Source organism: Dermacentor silvarum, chromosome 7 (genome assembly GCF_013339745.2).
Source record: "Dermacentor silvarum isolate Dsil-2018 chromosome 7, BIME_Dsil_1.4, whole genome shotgun sequence".
NCBI lineage: Eukaryota > Metazoa > Arthropoda > Arachnida > Ixodida > Ixodidae > Dermacentor > Dermacentor silvarum.
The window spans coordinates 94,975,232-94,993,009 of NC_051160.1; the positions used below are offsets into that span (position 1 = coordinate 94,975,232).

The window sequence follows — 17,778 nt, forward strand, 5'->3', positions numbered from 1 at the left end:
ACCAAAATTATTTTTTCTGCAAAGTTCGCCCTCTATTTGTAAATTTGATTGAAGGCCTTAAAAGCACTCAATTCGATCGTGACTGAAAGGGATAGCTACATGTACATGAGCACCTTGTTTGTGCGTGGTTACATCACGATTCCTCGTGTATCGTCCCTGTAAGTTAGTAAAAATCATTGTGTCGTTTTTCTTCCGTATCGCTAAAGTGCGTGTCTGCTGTAATAATGGAAATGTAACTATATCCAGACGCATGCACTGTACGCGGCGTTGCAATTTACCTGGCCGGTCGCTAGAGTTCCTTCATGAGATCAGCACGACAACTTCCATGCAAGAAAAATGGTTGACTATTTTTCTGGAGTATTTATTTGTGTCCTCCGGTAAAAGGGCACCTGACATAACGTGATGACATGGAACTCAGTAGGGAAAGGCTCTCCAAGATTCATTCAAAAGTGCATTACCAACTCGCCCACACAACCTGCCGTGCTGAGGCTCTCTTCCTTTGCAGGTGTGTATGACGCCTCGGCCGTGCTGCCCGAGGTTGAGCATAGGAGGAGGTCCAAGTACACTCCAAATGTGACCTCGGAATACGCTGCAGTGGCCGTCAATGGTAAGTGATGTCATCGCTGCTTTCGTGTTATTTTGTGTACCAGATAAACAAACGCTTTTTATTACGAAGCCATTCATTTTGTCCGCGTATGCACATGCATGAGTACTTTACATGTCTATAATGTGAGCACTTTGGAACTTAATGAGCGCATTTTATTTAATCAGCAATAGTAGTACCATCGCAATTTTTTTTTCATGCAAGCGTGCGCCTTGAGAAGAGTTTGCCTAGCTGTGAAACATGCCGCGGTCTATGCACAGTTAGCGCTCACAATTATATATATATATTTGCTGATGATTGTGTTATCTTTCGTGAAATAACTAATGCAGTTGATCCTAACCACCTGCAGTCTGATCTAACTACTGTAGCTAATTGGTGCAAAAATTGGTTAATGGAACTAAACGTTGGCAAATGTAAAGTGATGCGTGTATCCCGACTAACTAACAGCATGCATACATATTATATAAATAACGTTCCCTTGGAAATGGTTAACTCTTACAAATACCTAGGTGTGCATATTTCTGCTAACTTATCTTGGAATGTTCATACCGACTACGTAATTAGCAATGCTAACCGCATGCTTGGCTACCTGCGCCGTAACTTTTCAACTGCCCCTTCATCCCTAAAAATGCTTCTTTTTACTACCCTTACACGTCCGAAACTAGAATATGCATGTGCTGTTTGGGATCCTGCCACTGATAAACTAATTAATTCATTAGAACTCGTTCAAAATAATTCAGTTCGTTTCATCTTACGTAATTACAATAGAACTGCAAGTGTGTCTGCCATGAAAACTAACCTTTCGCTTAGTCTACTTTCTTCTCGTCGCAAAATCGCACGCCTAGTTCTTTTTCACAAGCTATACTATCATTCAACACTCCGCAATGATTTCATTTTTCAGCCACAATACATATCGCCTCGAATCGACCATCGTTTTAAGGTTGGTCTCAAATCATGTCACACTAAAACTTTTTTCCAATCATTCTTCCTTCGGTCATCCACGGAATGGAACCACCTTCCCGCTGAAATCGTATCCATTCACGATAACCAAAGGTTTCGAGCGGCTTTAGCTAACATTGTATAATCGAAGCATTTTTCCTACTATATGTTTGTAACCTAAGTGCATTTCGTATTTACCATTTTACTACCGTACTTTGCTACCAATTTCTTACGACGATTTTACCCTAGCTAAAACTGTATAATCAAAGCCTTTGTACTTGAACGTTCTAACTGCTTTTTATTATTGTGTTTATGTTCATTTGCTGTAACCCACTCCCCTCTTTAATGCCTCTGGCCCTGAGGGTAAGAATAATTATATATATATATATATATATATATATATATATATATATATATATATATATATATACAGGGTGTTTCAGCGAGCACTTTCGAAAAATTCCTAAAGGTTGCCTGTGGCAGATAGCACAATTCTAGTTCGTGAGCTAGTCTACTCGGAGAGGCGGCCTTTACTTACACAAGAAATCGAAATACATATCGCATAATTAACAAAAAGTTATTAATTAAGTTTTCACTAATTACCTGATGGCTCATATTGCAATTTACAAATTGTAGCCGTGGAGTTCGCAAGGCGGATCCTACTTGGAACTAATTCTCAGGATGACACCAGTTTCAATATATTAATTCCCGAACTTTGCGGAGAAATGCATTGGCGTTCCAGCTAACTTTGTGCTTCAATGCATACAGCAACGTTTTGTTAAGAAACTAACTGGTTGGTAATCTAGTTCTCATCTAGTTGGTTCTAATCTAGTTGGTAATAGCGAGCAACACTGCTTGACATTTGTACAAGTAGTTTTCTCCAGTCAAATCTCACCGAGGTAGTATTGATTACACTGAAATGCTTGCACGGGCCCGATTTCTGTGCAAGAGGGTTAAGTTCCGATGGTTAGTTTAGCAAATAATTCTGTTGTGATACAATAAAACGCTTTCAGCTTTTTTTCGTTTTCTTAGAAGGCTTGTCAAATCACTCGAGCAGCTACGGCAAAAACAAAGCTTGACCGCCAAATGAAGAGTTGCTGAAATGTGTCGAGGTTGCAGCATATTGCCCTGCTTTTTGGCAGGGCTTTTTTCCATTAAATGGTGTATGATGCGGAATGAACTGCTCCACAGCTGGTGTAGACTTCGAGACCTACTGCAAGCCCAAGGCTGACATTGGTCCTTGCAAGGGCTACTTCCCCAGGTGGTGGTTCAATGTTCAGTCTGGCCAGTGCGAACAGTTCATCTACGGCGGTTGCCAGGGAAACAAGAATAACTTCAAGAGCAGGAATGCCTGCGAAACTAGCTGCCTCAGGCGACTCAGTAAGTAACGTCGGCATTACGCGCTCTTTCACCCGGAAAACCTTCTATGCACACGAAAAACATTGAAGCATTGTCATGAGTGCACCATTAGCTCCTTAACACTGAAATCTCGCGCGGACAACCCCTTCCCGGCACCACAAGTGGGCTCCTGTTGGTAATATGCATCTTAAAAGACAGAATTTTCCCACGAAAAATATTTATGGCACTATAACTTCCGCGTGAAAAGCGGGAACGGTGACGGATCTGGTAAATATTAGTTGCAGCCGTGCACTGCGACTATACAGTTGTGCTGACGGGAGCAGTAACGCGCGAAGCCTGGTACCGGGCACAGCACCCAAGTTCAACGGAAACATCAAAAATATTTAGAATAAAGAAACAACACCCTAGAACAATCACTATGAAATAACACAATGCACTATTGACAACTTGGTATGAAGGTACGTAGCAAAGTTCGAGCTCCTTAAAATTTAAACATTCTGTGATGTACTCCAGTGTAGTGCAGTAAAGGGGCAAACAACATAAGTTAATGCTTGTTGAAAAGCAAGCGCTCTCCCCGTTTCGCCGCGTTATTTCTTTCCACAGTTTACCCTAGTTTTTTCCTCGCCAATTTACGAAGCAGCAGGGAATATTACGTCGCATTCCACAGGCACATTCTTCAAAATTTCTACCTAGCCGAAAACACCTCTAACAGGTCATACGTAATATCTTCAATATTCTTAGACACCTGTCGTTCTGGCGAACTCGAGCTCACACGTTCTGGCGTTTTATGTCTTGTTCATTATTAACATGTTTTTGGAACGTTTACGTAAATTCACGCGCCTCTGATGTACGGATATGATTTGTTTTTTCAGTGTCCTTGAACATCAACGCAACGAGGAATTTCACGCTTCCAGGAGCGAAAGGTACGAGACCAATATTGTTTCCTTTGAGGTCTTCTAGAAGTCACGCTCATCTCACATTTCTTGATTTAAGATTGACTGTTGTCATTGTGTTGGCGACATGAAGGACATCAAAGGAGCTTCGCACGGGGCACTACTGTCGGCGATGTAGCTAGACAGGACATTTTACATGAAGAGTGTTTGCGACAAATCAGGTTGCATCCAGTGATCAAATTTCCGTGCCAGGAGCGTGAATGTCTATAAAGAATCAAACGGCTAACCAGCGCAAATGCGTGTCTTAAAGTGACTGTTACAACGGCCTAACTCTGTCGACACTCTACCTGTCGTGGTGGCCATCATATACGCTGTTCTGTTCCTGAATGCTCCGAATGCTGTGCTGCTCCTGTTCTGCTCGCCGGCTGGATTACGAACTGCGGAGACCGCGTTTTCCAGGGTCTGGGTGCAAAAAATGACATGTGATGCCATGGTTACAGTTGAACAAAAATAGGTGCAATTTAATCCAGACTTTTCGATTGCGGTGCGTCTCATGACACTCCTATTTCTTTGAGATGAGGAACTTGACATTATTGTTTTGCTGTGCTTAATGTTGAGCTCGCGTTCCACATTTGACAAAAGCGCTCCCGCATTTCTTGCCCTTTCTAGGCATATAGCAGAGTCGAAAACTATTCACTTCGCTATTCGCTGTCTTCCATTACTCACCGAAATGCCGTACACCGTTTGCCAACGACACAGCCGCACGAAATAGCCGATTTCGTTTCGCGAGTATTTATTTTAGCAGCCGTAATTCGGTCCTAAGTGTGCGCTCTGTTGCTGCATAACTCGCGTGTTATTACCCGTGATTGTATGCAGTAATAATGATTGATTTTTGATTGACAGATAGATTGATCATCGATCGAATGAGCATTGGTGGTGTTCGCCGTCGCGTACATGATATGACAGACATCGCAGTGCAGTGCTCTGGAATACCTTTCGACAACTACGATTCTAAACCTGTACCGAAAGCACACGTAAATGCGTGTTTTTTTTTTTTTTTTTGCGTTCCGCCCGCGTCGAAATGCGGTCCGAGGCTGGTTGGCTAAACCGCGACCTTCTATTTAGCAGAGGAACGGCATCGCCTCTGAGTAACCGTGGCGGAGGGTGCTGTGTGCTTGGCCTAACACAAGGGCGTGCGCAACGCTTTCGTCCATTACGCGTTCAGGCTATGCACTCCATCGCAGTCGGTTAACAAAACTCATGCGTTCACGCTCGCGTGTTTTCACGTACACCCCCGCTCTCACAACACCTACGGAATGCTTCAGGGAGTGAACGTAATGAGTCAGCGCGAAGTGCAGCAACGAAATGATAGAAAGAATGAGTGACTGGAATGAGTGAGGGTACCGTATACCATAGCTTTCAAGTATCCCATAACAATGATTCGGCTCTTTACAGCTAATAATACGTTTCGTCGAGCCAAAGCGCAGCGTCAAGAGTGTGCATCACGAAACTTGATGCGCGATGTAATAATAATGAGACGCAGTGATGGAGGAAATAGCGGATGTTCTCGTTGCAAGGAAGCCAAAGAAACCGAACCGGCATTTCTTTTTATTTCGCTTTGGGCGGGTTCACTCACGGACCGGCGAATCACTGCGTACAAGTGCGACTGTGTCGGCCCTCAATACGGCAATACGTCACCCTACGATATTACATGTTATGTGCTGAAGCGGAGGACATGCTGACACTTCCACCCCCCCCCCCCCCTAATGCCCCATTGAACCTTGTTTTTTTTTTTTTCGTTTTAGATCATAGCTGTAGACCATGCAATGATTTTTCTCAAATGAAACGACTCGTAACGTGATGAGTGTAGAGTGCCGTTTTAGCTGTTTGCTGAATCGCGATGCGCGGTGACGTTCGACGAACACAGCGCACCATATGAACGAGCAGCGTAATACATCCGGTGCGTAGGCGTATCTAGGAGTACGTCTCGGTTTTCAAAAGGGGCGCAATTCTAATGCTACCCAGGGTCACAATATAAAGTGCTATCGTTATAGACAATGGCGTATTTTTACTAGTGGTGCCAGCATCAAGAGTCAAAGCTCGCTGCTCATCTTTAAGACATTGGATATTGAAGCGCTGAGGGGCCTAATGCTGATCATACAATTTTACTTATTCCCCATTGACACGTAAAAACTTACACCTTCAAAAACAAAACAAAAAACATACAGGTATGCATCTTATCCAGAAATAATCGAATGACAGATTAATGCTGAGACACACACATCTGCGTCTAGTAAGTGTATTTTCCGCCGCGGGCGACGCGCGCGCTTAGTTAACTGTTCGTTGTAAACGCAATGCGAGTATTGAAATATGTGGTACAATCTGGCCTACTTCATCCTCCTAAACACAATGAATTTTAGTTCTAACTTAGTTTACTTCAATTGACATGTTGGAGTTATCTATGCATGGTAGAAGCATATACTACTGCAGAAGATCCAACACTTTACAAAAAACTGAGAAGCGAACCTTCTATAATTTCAAAAACTGGCTAATTGCGAAAAGACAGTACGAGCACATACTGTTAAATGTGCGAACATGTGAACAAAGAAACAAAAACGAGACAAGGTATAACAAAGATATATCGGTACATTGTGCGCTAATAATAAGCGTTAAGCTAATTGTTAATATTAGCTAAGCATGAGCACTAAGTCATAGTAAATGTGGAGTCATGCAAGCAAGCATATTCAACATAAACATTGACAAAAATAATTATCTTGCAGAACAAATATACGTTAATTCACTGTTTATAGTCATGTGGGACTAAAACAAATCAAATATAGTTAGTAATATCGCCCGACATCATTCTGTCGGCAGCTCCCGATGAAACTTTGCGACATTGCGAACACTCACAGATACTTGTCAGTCATTCTCTCGCCATCAACCCACGTAAACGTGTTATTCCTAAGCGTACCTCACGAAAAGCTGAAAAAGTACATATCTGAGGCATTGTTCAACTTTGCTGGCAATATTTTGTACGTAAAAAATAAAAAAATGGACACAATTAATTTTATGCAGCGGATTTGGCATCATCTTCACGGACTCGATATCATAAATAGCGGGTTAGCTTTCGACCGGCCAAACTGCAGATTTATTGTCAATGTACGATTGAAATGCACCGACGCGTAAGTTGCCAATTACGCTTCCAGTTGTATATTGGGCCAATGCCCAGCACCGCAGATGGAGTGCCTTTCACTACGTCAACGGTTTTACACACAATGAGCATGCACGTTACTGTTCCGTGTTCTAGAACAGGGATGAGCAACGCAATAATTTGCGCATGGACGCAAGGTCAGGGCTCACGTGGCGATGCGCTCGTCTTTCCGTGCAGTGGACAACTTCGCCTGTCTCTCGAAACCCGACCAAGGACCGTGCTTTGCAGCCATTCCTCGCTACTACTTCGACAACAGCACCAGTACGTGCAAGGAGTTCACCTACGGCGGCTGCGAGGGCAACCCCAACAACTACGAGACGGTCGAACAATGCAAGGCCAGCTGCGCTCGTGAGTATTGCCACAACCGAAGTGCCCTGGTTGAATGAACCCTAGTTACGACGTCCATTTTCAAAAATGTCACTAAATCGCGTCGCTAAGCTGCGGGCACAGGCTCCGGCAGCGAGTGCAGTTGGGGGTAGAATTAGGTCGCCTTCGTCATTATCATTAACCTATTTATGTACAATTCACGATTGACAGTCTTCGATCCCCACGACCTTTGTCTTGCTCCAGTTGACACTATCGTGCGCCAGCAAATTTACCAATCTCGCCACACCACCTAGTTAGTTCTCTGCCGTCCTCGACAGCACTGCTCTTCCATTGTTGCCCATTTTGTAACGCTAATAGTCCGCCGTTGACCTGCCCTACACACTACAAGACCTTTTCAACTCCGTTTCTTCTGGAATTACTTAGAAATCAAATGCTGCCCGCATTGGAGTGTGCTAGCATTTGCAAAGGAATTGGAGCATCCGCTGAGACGCGACATATCAGATACCGCTGTCGTACTGGTTACTACAGCATGGGCTTGCTTGGCAGCGAAGAAAGGAGTCGCGGAGAAGATCAGGAAAGTGAGTAAGGAACTTCATAGCAATGAAGTGTGGGCATGTCGACGCTGCCAGGAATTAACGCAATCTTACGACGACATGCGTGGCAACAGAGACGAAGAACTCAACTTTACCCCGTTTTATTTTTTTTCTTTCGCGGCTCTTTTCTACGAGCAAAGGCCTGGTTGTACGCAGAGAAAGCGACACATATATTCAAAGGAAAGCTGGAGGCCTATTTGGGGAAGTGGGTTGCGTAAAGGCGTTCAGCTCCTTGCGTATTCAAGCAATGATAGCCACGTTAGCGAAATGTTGGAGCAAATCGCTCTTCTACTGTTTCTATTTATTTATTTATTTATTTATTTATTTATTTATTTATTTATTTATTTATTTATTTATTTATTTATTTATTTATGAGTACCTTACAGCGCCCTCGTGGGACATTGTGTAAGGGGGGCAATACAGCATGTACAGAACGGAGAAATACACATAGGTGAAATATTGATTATTACAGATGTAAGTGAACACACGAACAGAGAAACGCAAAATATACTAAAACAGCAAAGTGTAGTATCTGAAGGCGTTACACAAAAGATAATATAAAGCAACTATTTAAACACCAACAGTTTAACAAGATATGATAACTGCCGAAAAAGTATTACGCAAATAACTGTACACAGACGATAAAATAAAAACAGGTGAAAAAAGCATCCTACGTGTATCCTATTACCTACGTGTATTCCCACCTGTGCACCATTTTTACACGGGTTGAGGTAAATCATGCGTCTCTTCCAATAAGAAATTATGAGATCCTAACTGTTTTTTTTTAAAAAGCGATAGCTTCAAGGGCACCGTTACCCGAAAACCACGGTGTCGCCGGCGTTGACCTTGCGTTGACCGTGACGCAAATTTTTCTACGAATCACACAGCGGCACGCGCAGCCTTCTGCACTCGGTTCCTTGCAGCACCGCCAGATGGCGCTCACCTCCAGAGGACGCTAGGGTGCCTCGATGCCAGCGCCGCCGTTCAGGGTGGTGCCAACCTTTGACCGCCCCCGCGCCGCCGCTTTCTCGCTGCGACGCCATATTGTGTCACAGCGAGCCGTTGCGATTGCTTGGTGCCGGTGCTGAGTTCGAGGCATAGTGCGCGCGGATGCTTCGCGGACGCTTCTACTTGCTAGACAGTGTTCAGCCGCATGACTGACAAGCTATCAAGTGCATCGTGTCGACATGACGAGCTGTTGTGTTCCCAAGTGCGCCGGATCGACGCGTAAAGGACCGCGTTGTTTTCGCTTCCCCCGGGACCCAGAGCGACGGAAGAGATAGGAAGCCCAAGTAAAGCGCGATCACTGGAAGGCAACGGATAACTCCTGCATTTGCGAGGTAAGTGTCAAGAATGTTTAGACTACCGCACCGTGTTTTTCATTTAAATAAGAAAGTATTCTCTGATCCTCGCTCACGTACCTACGTTCGCTCACGAACTAAGTAAGCACTGCACCGATGCTGTCTGAGTAGCGTATGGTTTGCGAGCGCGCGTCGCATAGGCTTTTTTCGTTTTGATGGGCGCAGTCTGTACCCTTATTTTAAGGACTGACGAAGATGCTTAGCCGCGAAATAGTCTTACATTAGCTACGAATCGTCACGTAAGCCACCTATTTTCCTTTTTCACGGGAAGCACACATCGTGTGTGTCTCTTGTTTCTTTTTTTTTTTCTTTTTTCGGTACTGGTTATTTGGGACTAAAGAACGCAGTGCTTCGTCTGGGGAGAGCGGCTGTTTTGTACGTGGTAAGCGAAACATTGTGATTTTCTCTGATTTCTCAGGAGATATCTTGCGGACCTCAGGGTGTTACGTTACATAGCTGGTTTTTTAGACTTGTACATATTTGTAGCGTGGTGATCGTAAGCCCATGGTCATTCGTGCTTATTCCCGATCGTAGTGGGTACTGTGACGGTCTTTAAATGCCTGTGCACGGTATGCCCAGCTGTAGTAGAGTTAAGGGGCATCATGGGACCAAAATGTTTCGGCGCTTTCTGGCATGGTGTCTGTTGTAGCCTGTGCATTTCTTCGAAACGTATGAAGCGAGGTAATACAGCATTGCTTCTGCTAAAATTTATTTTTAAGCACTGTAATGGGTTCTCTGTATTTACAAGGCAACTTTTCATATCAATAATCACTTTTGTTGTTTTACCTGTACTTAGAAACACTTTGAAGAGGACCAGTACGAGGGAAATCGACAGGATGGGCGCCGTCTGTTAAAGTCAACAGCCCTACATCATCATGGACTATATTTTCGAAGTGAAAAACATTGCTAATCTGTATTTGAGTGTCTTAGTTTCATTTACGGTTTTTGTACGTGATATGTATGCAGTGTTGTTTATTTTTTCAATGTAGTTATCAGTGTTCTAATGGTTACTTATGAAATGTTCTGTACTCGCCATCGATGTGTTTGGCTGATGCGACGTATTCGATGGTAGCTGATGTATGTATTCTGGCTGGATATCTTGATTAATATTACCCGCGGTTGCGTTTTCTTGTTTGCATTCTTGTTTTCGATTTATATTGTGTGTAATAAGGTTGATGTACTCACTTGAACCCCCCCCCCCCCCATGTAATGAACAAATAAAAAAAAACTCTCTCTATCCCGAATTGTGTGTCGAGCCTACCTTGCGAATTAATTTTGTTATCTCGTCTTTCAACATAACCTTCAGGCGCCACACAGTACATATAATTTTTCATGTACATATCTCTTTCATGATTGATTGTACTAGACATTATAAGTAAATGTATTTTGTGGGTCGTTTGATTTCTTGTGTGTACTACGCAAGATTGACACAGACAAGTTACGTTACATTTTTCTCTACAGCACTAACTAAACCTTATTTTCACATCGCAGTTATTTTTACACCAGCTTAATCCTGTCAGCACACAGTTTTGTGGGCAAAAAAGCGAAAATTGCGCGTAGATATCGTCAAATAATTGCAACGAACGCGAAGAGCACGCGCAACGCAAGGGAAACTAACCGCCGTGCGCGAGTGGCTGGCTACGGTAAAGGAGGCGTGACGTGTAAACCAAAATACAACAGCGAAAAAGAAAAACTTCCACACACAGGGGGTCGCAAACCTTATATACCAAGCATCGAAGCGCAAAAAAAAAAATAGTGCGTATTTTAAACATACACACGGCATATTAAATGTGATTGAATTAGGCAACTTGGGGCATGTTCCCGGCGCCATACATTTACGTCTTCGACCTTCGACGAGTTAACGGCTATTGGTTATAACGATATGCAGATGGGACACCGATAAAAAAATCCTCATCAAGGCAAAGCACTTGGAAGCGCGCCGCGAGTAACACTTTATGAACGCAAGCGTAGCTGAGTCTCAGCTCGTGTGACACAATATGGCGGCGCCAGCGGGGTTGTCTCCACCCTGGACGGCGGCGCTGGGCATCTAGGCACCCTAGAGGACGCTCGCTGCGGCGGAAAGAAAAAAAATTATATCTCCCTTCCACTCCGTGAAGATGGTCGAACAGCGAAGCTGTGTTAGTAACACCGAGTGTTACGAGCGTCACATGCGCATGTGTTGCACGTGATGCAATTGCGTAAGCACAAGTAAACTCAGATCTTATAGAACGTATATTGAAACGTTGCGAGGCGAGAAAAGGCAGCGACTTCCGACGCTACTCGACGAGTGTCCAGTTCTCTGGTCGAAACCTGCCGAGCCACCGCCAGAGGCATCGGCTGCAGTCAAAGACACCTCGCGCGTTCGGCGCGAACGCGGGGAAATGCGGACGGCGTCGGCAGCAGCTCTGCGCGTTATCTGAAAGGGCGCGCCGCACTGAAAACATTTTCTTATGCCAATCGCCTCTGCTCTTCGCGCCCAGCGCGGCCTATCATTGGTTGCCTCCTCCCCCAGTGCGCCTCTCCTCCTCTGCTGGCCACGTGACCTGCCCTCACCCGGCGCGGCTCTCATCCTCTCCTGGCCACGTGACTATCGTGATACCGGCGGACGAATGGACGGCGCAGCCTCGACCTCCAATAGCTCCGCTGTTAAAAAAATCTGAATGCTCGCCTTCGTGTAAAGCGTTCACCGATAGCGTTTCCTGGTAAAGATTACGGTTGCCTAAGCAGTAGATGCCGGGAAGCGTGAGAAGCAGTCGAGGACCCTTCAATGCTATCGCGTTCTACACTTAAAGGCGAAGCTTAATTGTCTCCCAAGTTTTTCGTTTCGCTCGTTAGTGTCGTCACTTGCCCCAAAAAGTTACATAGTACCTTTTTTTATTATTATTGCGATAGCAATTATATGGACACTCAAAAGCAGATTTCTGCCGTCGGCGTCGCCGTCGCCGTCGCCGTCGCCGTGAGGTTCCGTATGACGTCAATGGAGATGAAATCGTGGCCGCGCGCCGCCGAACGCTGTATGTGCGAGTGAAAGGGCGCGAGGGACGCGCTCTTTCACGGGGAGTGAACGCACGGCGGAGAACAAACGCGCGTTCTGCGCCGTGCTTCCTTAAGGGCTGCAGAAGTAGGCGTCTCTTTCCTCCTTTACAATCACCATATATGTAGAGCAAACGCGCCTTCTTCCGATGCGCGAGAGGCCGTGGGGGAGGGGGGGAAGGGAGAGGGAAGGGAGGCGACGTTTAGCTGCGGCACCAAGTGCCTATTTATATCAGAGGCTCCGGCAACAGTCACCAACGCCGCACGCATTTTGAGCGAACGCGGGCAAAATGCCGACGGCGTCGACAACAGTTCGGCGCGTTGCCGGTGCTGCTGCATGTCCAAGTTTATACAGCTGATAAAGCTAATATCATTACTCCGTATATCTCGACAACAAATTTGCTATCGCAATTGATGCTTCACCTTTCAGGTGAAACTGCGACAACTTTTCGAAGCTGCCATCAATCCGATACCGTTTAGAATGCAACATCTACTTGGCACACGTGGCCCTTCTTGCAGAGAAGATCATTGCAATGACTTTTTTGTCGTCTGAGAAGACAGAAGCATCGACATGCCAGCACGTGTTTCTCCACACCCGTTCTCACTTCTCGATAGACGGTCTGCTGCCGGTTTTAAGGCGTCTGTAAGCGGCTTTGTTGAGCGATTGCCTCTCAAGCACACTACAGACAGACAGACAAAACATTTATTTGTAGCAAGTGAGTTTGGACTCCTCTAAGTCCTTGGACAACCGCACGGTCCCACACTACGTCGAGACGGTCATGTTCCTTTTGTTCATGACGTCGGCGGCCCCAGCCACCGCAGCAAGCTGCGATGTCGGGTCCGTAGACGAGAGCAGGACCTCCCAGTCCTCCCAGCTTGAGATGTCGGGCTGTCCCTGCGGGGGAGGATCAGCAGGGCAGCCAAAAAGGATGTGGAAGAGTGCGGCGTGAGGGTCGCCGCATAAGGAGCATGTAGGGGAGGTGCCACAGTAGTGGGACAGCAGCTGAGGGGATGGGAGAGAGCGGGTCTGGAGGCGTCTCCAGAAGATCTGTTGGGAGTGGGAAAGGGAGGGGTGGGGAAGAGGGTAAGTCCGACGGTCCAAACGGGATACTTGCGTGAGCTCTGCAAAGCTGTGCGCCCGCTCCCTCGAGAAGTCCGGATCGAGGCTGTCCTGAGCCAGGGAAATCAGACCTCGGGCACATTTATCGGCAGCCTCGTTTCCGGGGTTCCCAGAGTGAGCCGGCACCCACCGAAGCTCTACCCTGCGTGGTAAATTCTGGGTGGGGGTGTTCAACAAGTGCCAGGCAGGGGTGTGAATCCTGCCTCTGGAAAAGTTGGACAGAGCAGTCTTGGAATCGCTAAAGATGCATTCAGCATCCGAATGTGCAAGGGCTAAGGCGATGGCGGTCTCATCTGCCTCCTCAGGTGTAGAGCCCGAAGGAAGATGGTGAGTTAGTGGTCGGGGCTGGGCTGGGTTGTAAGCAACTGCTACAGCTTCATGCGTTCTACATGCGGCGTCTACCCAAATGGCATTCTCGGCATGTCCGTAATACTTGTGGAGGGCATTTGCGCGAGCTACGAGGCGAGAGATGTGATGCTGGGGATGGACGTTTCGAGGAAGGGGTTTAACTACGAGGGGGGTACGGATGTGTCGAGGAATGGCTATAAGGGTTGACTGATTAGCGGGTATGTTGATGCGAAGGGAAGCGAGGATATGGCGGCCAGTGGCGCTCGCGGCAAGCGCGGCAAGTCTTAAGTACTGCGTCTGAAGGTGCGCCTCAACTAGTTCAGGAAGCGTGTTATGCATGCCTAGTGCAAGGAGTTTGGCTTGTGCTAGTGCTGCGGGGTAGGTTTAGGGCGGCCTTAGTTGCAAGGCGGATCATGGCGTTCACGCGCTCGGTTTCCGTGCGGTTCAGCTTGAGATATACACACGAGCATCGATTTGGACGTGTCCCGCGGTGCGCTGAGAGATATACCAGAAGTATGTGTCTGGCCGATATCTAAGTGGGTAGCATGTTAGTTTTGTCAACGAACGCGAGCCGCCAGCAGGAAATTTTTGCGTAGGATGTCTAGGATGTTGCAATGCTACCTCTCGCATTTCGTTTTTGTTGGTCTTACTGACTCGAATAAAAGCTCGCCCTCACTGTCACTTCTTACCACTCGCTCGGAAGGATGTGTAATAAAGAATGGACAGAGTATATTAAACAAATGCTTACAAAACATAGCCCCTCATTTACTTATGCTCGCTTCGTCGAAGTCCGACGCACAGTTGATATGTATGGTCAAAACCACGAACTCAAAAATCGAGGTTATTAGTCCCACAAGTAATACCGCATTTAATGCGGGTACATGGAGGCCATCGGTTCTTAGACGGACCCGGTTTTTTATTTTCTCTACCATGTTTGGTTATTCATGACGTTCCCATACTGAATCGTACCGTTCGTTGGGCTCCAATATTCGCAACTGTGACCGTTTCTGGGACCTATTTCTCTCGAGGTTCTGTTGGGTACATTTCCGTGATTCCATTAGCATTTTCGGCCTTTGTGTAGTACACTAGAGGTTATTTTCTGATTAGGCGAAGCTGTTGAGTGGCAATGTTGCTGAGCAGTACAATATAACGTGTAGATGCGACGCTGAACACGGAAAAGTGTCTGATAAGGAGCAGACGCGATTGTAGACTCTTAGGGTGGTAGGAAAAGTGTAGGAAAGTGTCCAGTAAGAAAGTGTATGGCAAACAAAAAAGGCAGGCTACTCGACTCTGAGTTTATTTTCCTATCCTTGATGCGAAAGATAAGCAACGCAGGAAGGCTTCCGAAAACATGCCGTACTCTATGAATTGTGTCTGCTGAAAAAGGCTACTCGGGGGGAAGGGGATCTACAAATCACGCTAATCAGTGTCACAACCGCTGCACGCATGTCACTGTTTGAGAATGTTCATGTGCTTGGCGACTAAATGGTTCAAAGTTTCTTCCTCCAACATCAAATCAGTGCGGCAGTGTGTTTTTACGACAGACAGATAACGACAGACAGGCAATGTGTTTTTGTTTACGACAGACAGATTACGCCCGGCAATGCCGAGCGTAATCTGTCGTAAACAGAGAATGTGGGCCGATCCTGGCGGCCGTGCAGAAAGGGTCCAAGCGCAATGGCACATACCCCACTGAACTAGCGAAGCTGGGCCTGGAAAAGTCTAGCTAAGCATGGTTGGGACTACTTAAGGTTAGTCAGTCATCGATAGCCAATCTATAGCTAATCGATCAATAATCAATAAATTCCGGAAGATGCTGGGGATGACTTAGTGCTTAGCCTAGCCCAAATACGTGGCCAATACCTTGCGATAGCCAATCGATAGCCAATCAATAGCTAATAGATGATCGATCAATAATCAATAAATTCCGCGAAATGCTCGGGATGAATTGGTAGTGCTTAGCCTAGCCAAAAAGCCAGGGCTAGCTCGGTGCCCATCACCTCCGCTGTCTCTTTAGCGTTGCGTCTTCATTGCAAGCTACGCTAATTTTTGTCGACATATCGGACGTTTGACACATACCTGCTCCTAGGGTGGCAGCGGTCGCCGGTTCTCTCAATCCCGATGGTGATTAAGCGAAAGTGTGGGCCAATTCTACGATACTAACCGGACCTGAGGCGCAGACTGCTGGTTCATTCCAGTTTCAATCGCGTCGTCAGAAAGAGGAACTCTATTTTGACGACCTCGTCAAAGCGGCCGTGTGTAGTTATTCTGCACTCCTATGGCACGGGCACTGTAGATTCACCTTTAAGTTGATCTGCACTGCAACTTCCCAGCGGGTGTCTGGTGTAATAGCGCTGGTCAAGCGTGCCGTATAAATGACCAACCGCACGCTTCACATAGCTGCAGAAGTCAGAAGACGGAAGATGTTTGCAAATGTTACAATGGATACATTATCAAAACGAAGTACAAGCCAGTTATTTGACAAGAATTGAGAGTTTCTATTCTTGCTATGACCACATGAACCACGCACATGGGCAGTTGTAGCGCTCGCATTTCGTATACCATCTGCGGTTGCAACTGATGATTGACAGATGTGTTGAGCCGGATAGAAGTTCAGTAGGCTTGATGGTGGCCTTGAACGGTGCTAGACGCACGGATTCAGGCGAGCGCTATGCTAAATGCGCAGCTCGGGCTTTACGTGTCTTCGTGGAGTGTCTGAACTTGCACGCATTTTCACTTTCCAGCTGAGACCGAGTACGAGGCCAAGTGTCTCGCCAGGCCCGAGACCGGACCGTGCAGGGCTCATATGGTCATGTGGGCCTACGACGCCGAACTGGGCCATTGTAAGACGTTCGTTTACGGTGGATGCGACGGCAACGCCAACAGGTACCGCACCCAGGAAGAGTGCGAAGCGACCTGCAAGCACCCGCCGACAGGTGATGTGCCCATGCGATATATGCGTCAATTTTATTTACTTGAAAAGCCTACATCCTCATGAAGGCAATAGTGCCGGTTGGATATTACAATATGCAATGACGAGCAACAAAATTAATCTAAGATCCTCGCAAAAAAAACACACACACACAGAAGCAGGCTGGTGAACATTTTGTTACGACGTAAGTTGCATGAACGTTCACGTCGGATGGCTTCATTCATAAAAGGTGCAAAGCTAGATTTGATGTTAGGAATTTTGCAATGGACACGTCACTGCTGCCTTTTTCGCATGTGCTACTGTGCCGACAGCTCTCACCTTTCTTTATCCCTTTCTGGTAACTTCAGCTTTGTGTGCATTTGTATCACGACACCACTGTTGCATTCGCTGCATTTTTTTTCCTTCAGCCATGTATTTGTCGACCTACCTCATTGTTGTACTTTCTCTGTGCTACCACGCCTACTGAATGCTCTGTAATGAACCAGCAAGTAACAGTATGTTAGTAAACAACTAAATAGGCAAGAAACAGCACTGATAAATAAGTACATCAATACATAAATAAATGTGGAACCAACGCTAGTCCGACCGCGCAGAGATGTTTCTAAAGGAGTGGGGAAGTGTAATTGGATCTCCGAGATATCCCCTGAAATATTCAGAATTCCGGGGATAACAAGAAAAACCAACCCTGCTGTCGAAGCTCATGTTCCATATGAATCGTATTCTTACGCAGAGCTGATCGAAGAATACGTCTTGGCATCCCGGCAGCTGGCAGAGTACTACAGTGAGTTCAACTTGGACACTTCTTATACAACCAACTTGAGTTATTTCAACACTGCTTAACCTATCATGTCATTTAGTTATGATGTCTTTACGTGTCCCTAAGCCTCTAAATATTCGCTTTATAATTTAGTTTTTTCACAGTTGACTCTTTTTTTATTTTTAACATTACAACATTTTCATAAAGCCTATTTCCAAGGGGGAGTTCGAGCTCACTCGCTCACGTGCATGTGCGCTCTGGCACGGCCGCCGTTTGATTTGAAGCGCGACGCTAAACCACG

General features: G+C 46.0%; 1 protein-coding gene across 1 annotated transcript in view; it reads left to right on the top strand.

The window, feature by feature from the left end:
- The window catches only part of LOC119459028 (papilin), a 51,026-nt gene that overhangs the window by 2,568 nt on the left and 30,680 nt on the right, over positions 1–17,778 (top strand). The window contains exons 2-7 of the mRNA XM_049671556.1: positions 506–607; positions 2,735–2,923; positions 3,775–3,825; positions 7,184–7,354; positions 16,533–16,724; positions 17,451–17,501. Of these exons, the coding sequence (XP_049527513.1) occupies positions 506–607; positions 2,735–2,923; positions 3,775–3,825; positions 7,184–7,354; positions 16,533–16,724; positions 17,451–17,501 (756 nt within the window). The remainder of the gene's footprint in view (positions 1–505; positions 608–2,734; positions 2,924–3,774; positions 3,826–7,183; positions 7,355–16,532; positions 16,725–17,450; positions 17,502–17,778) is intronic.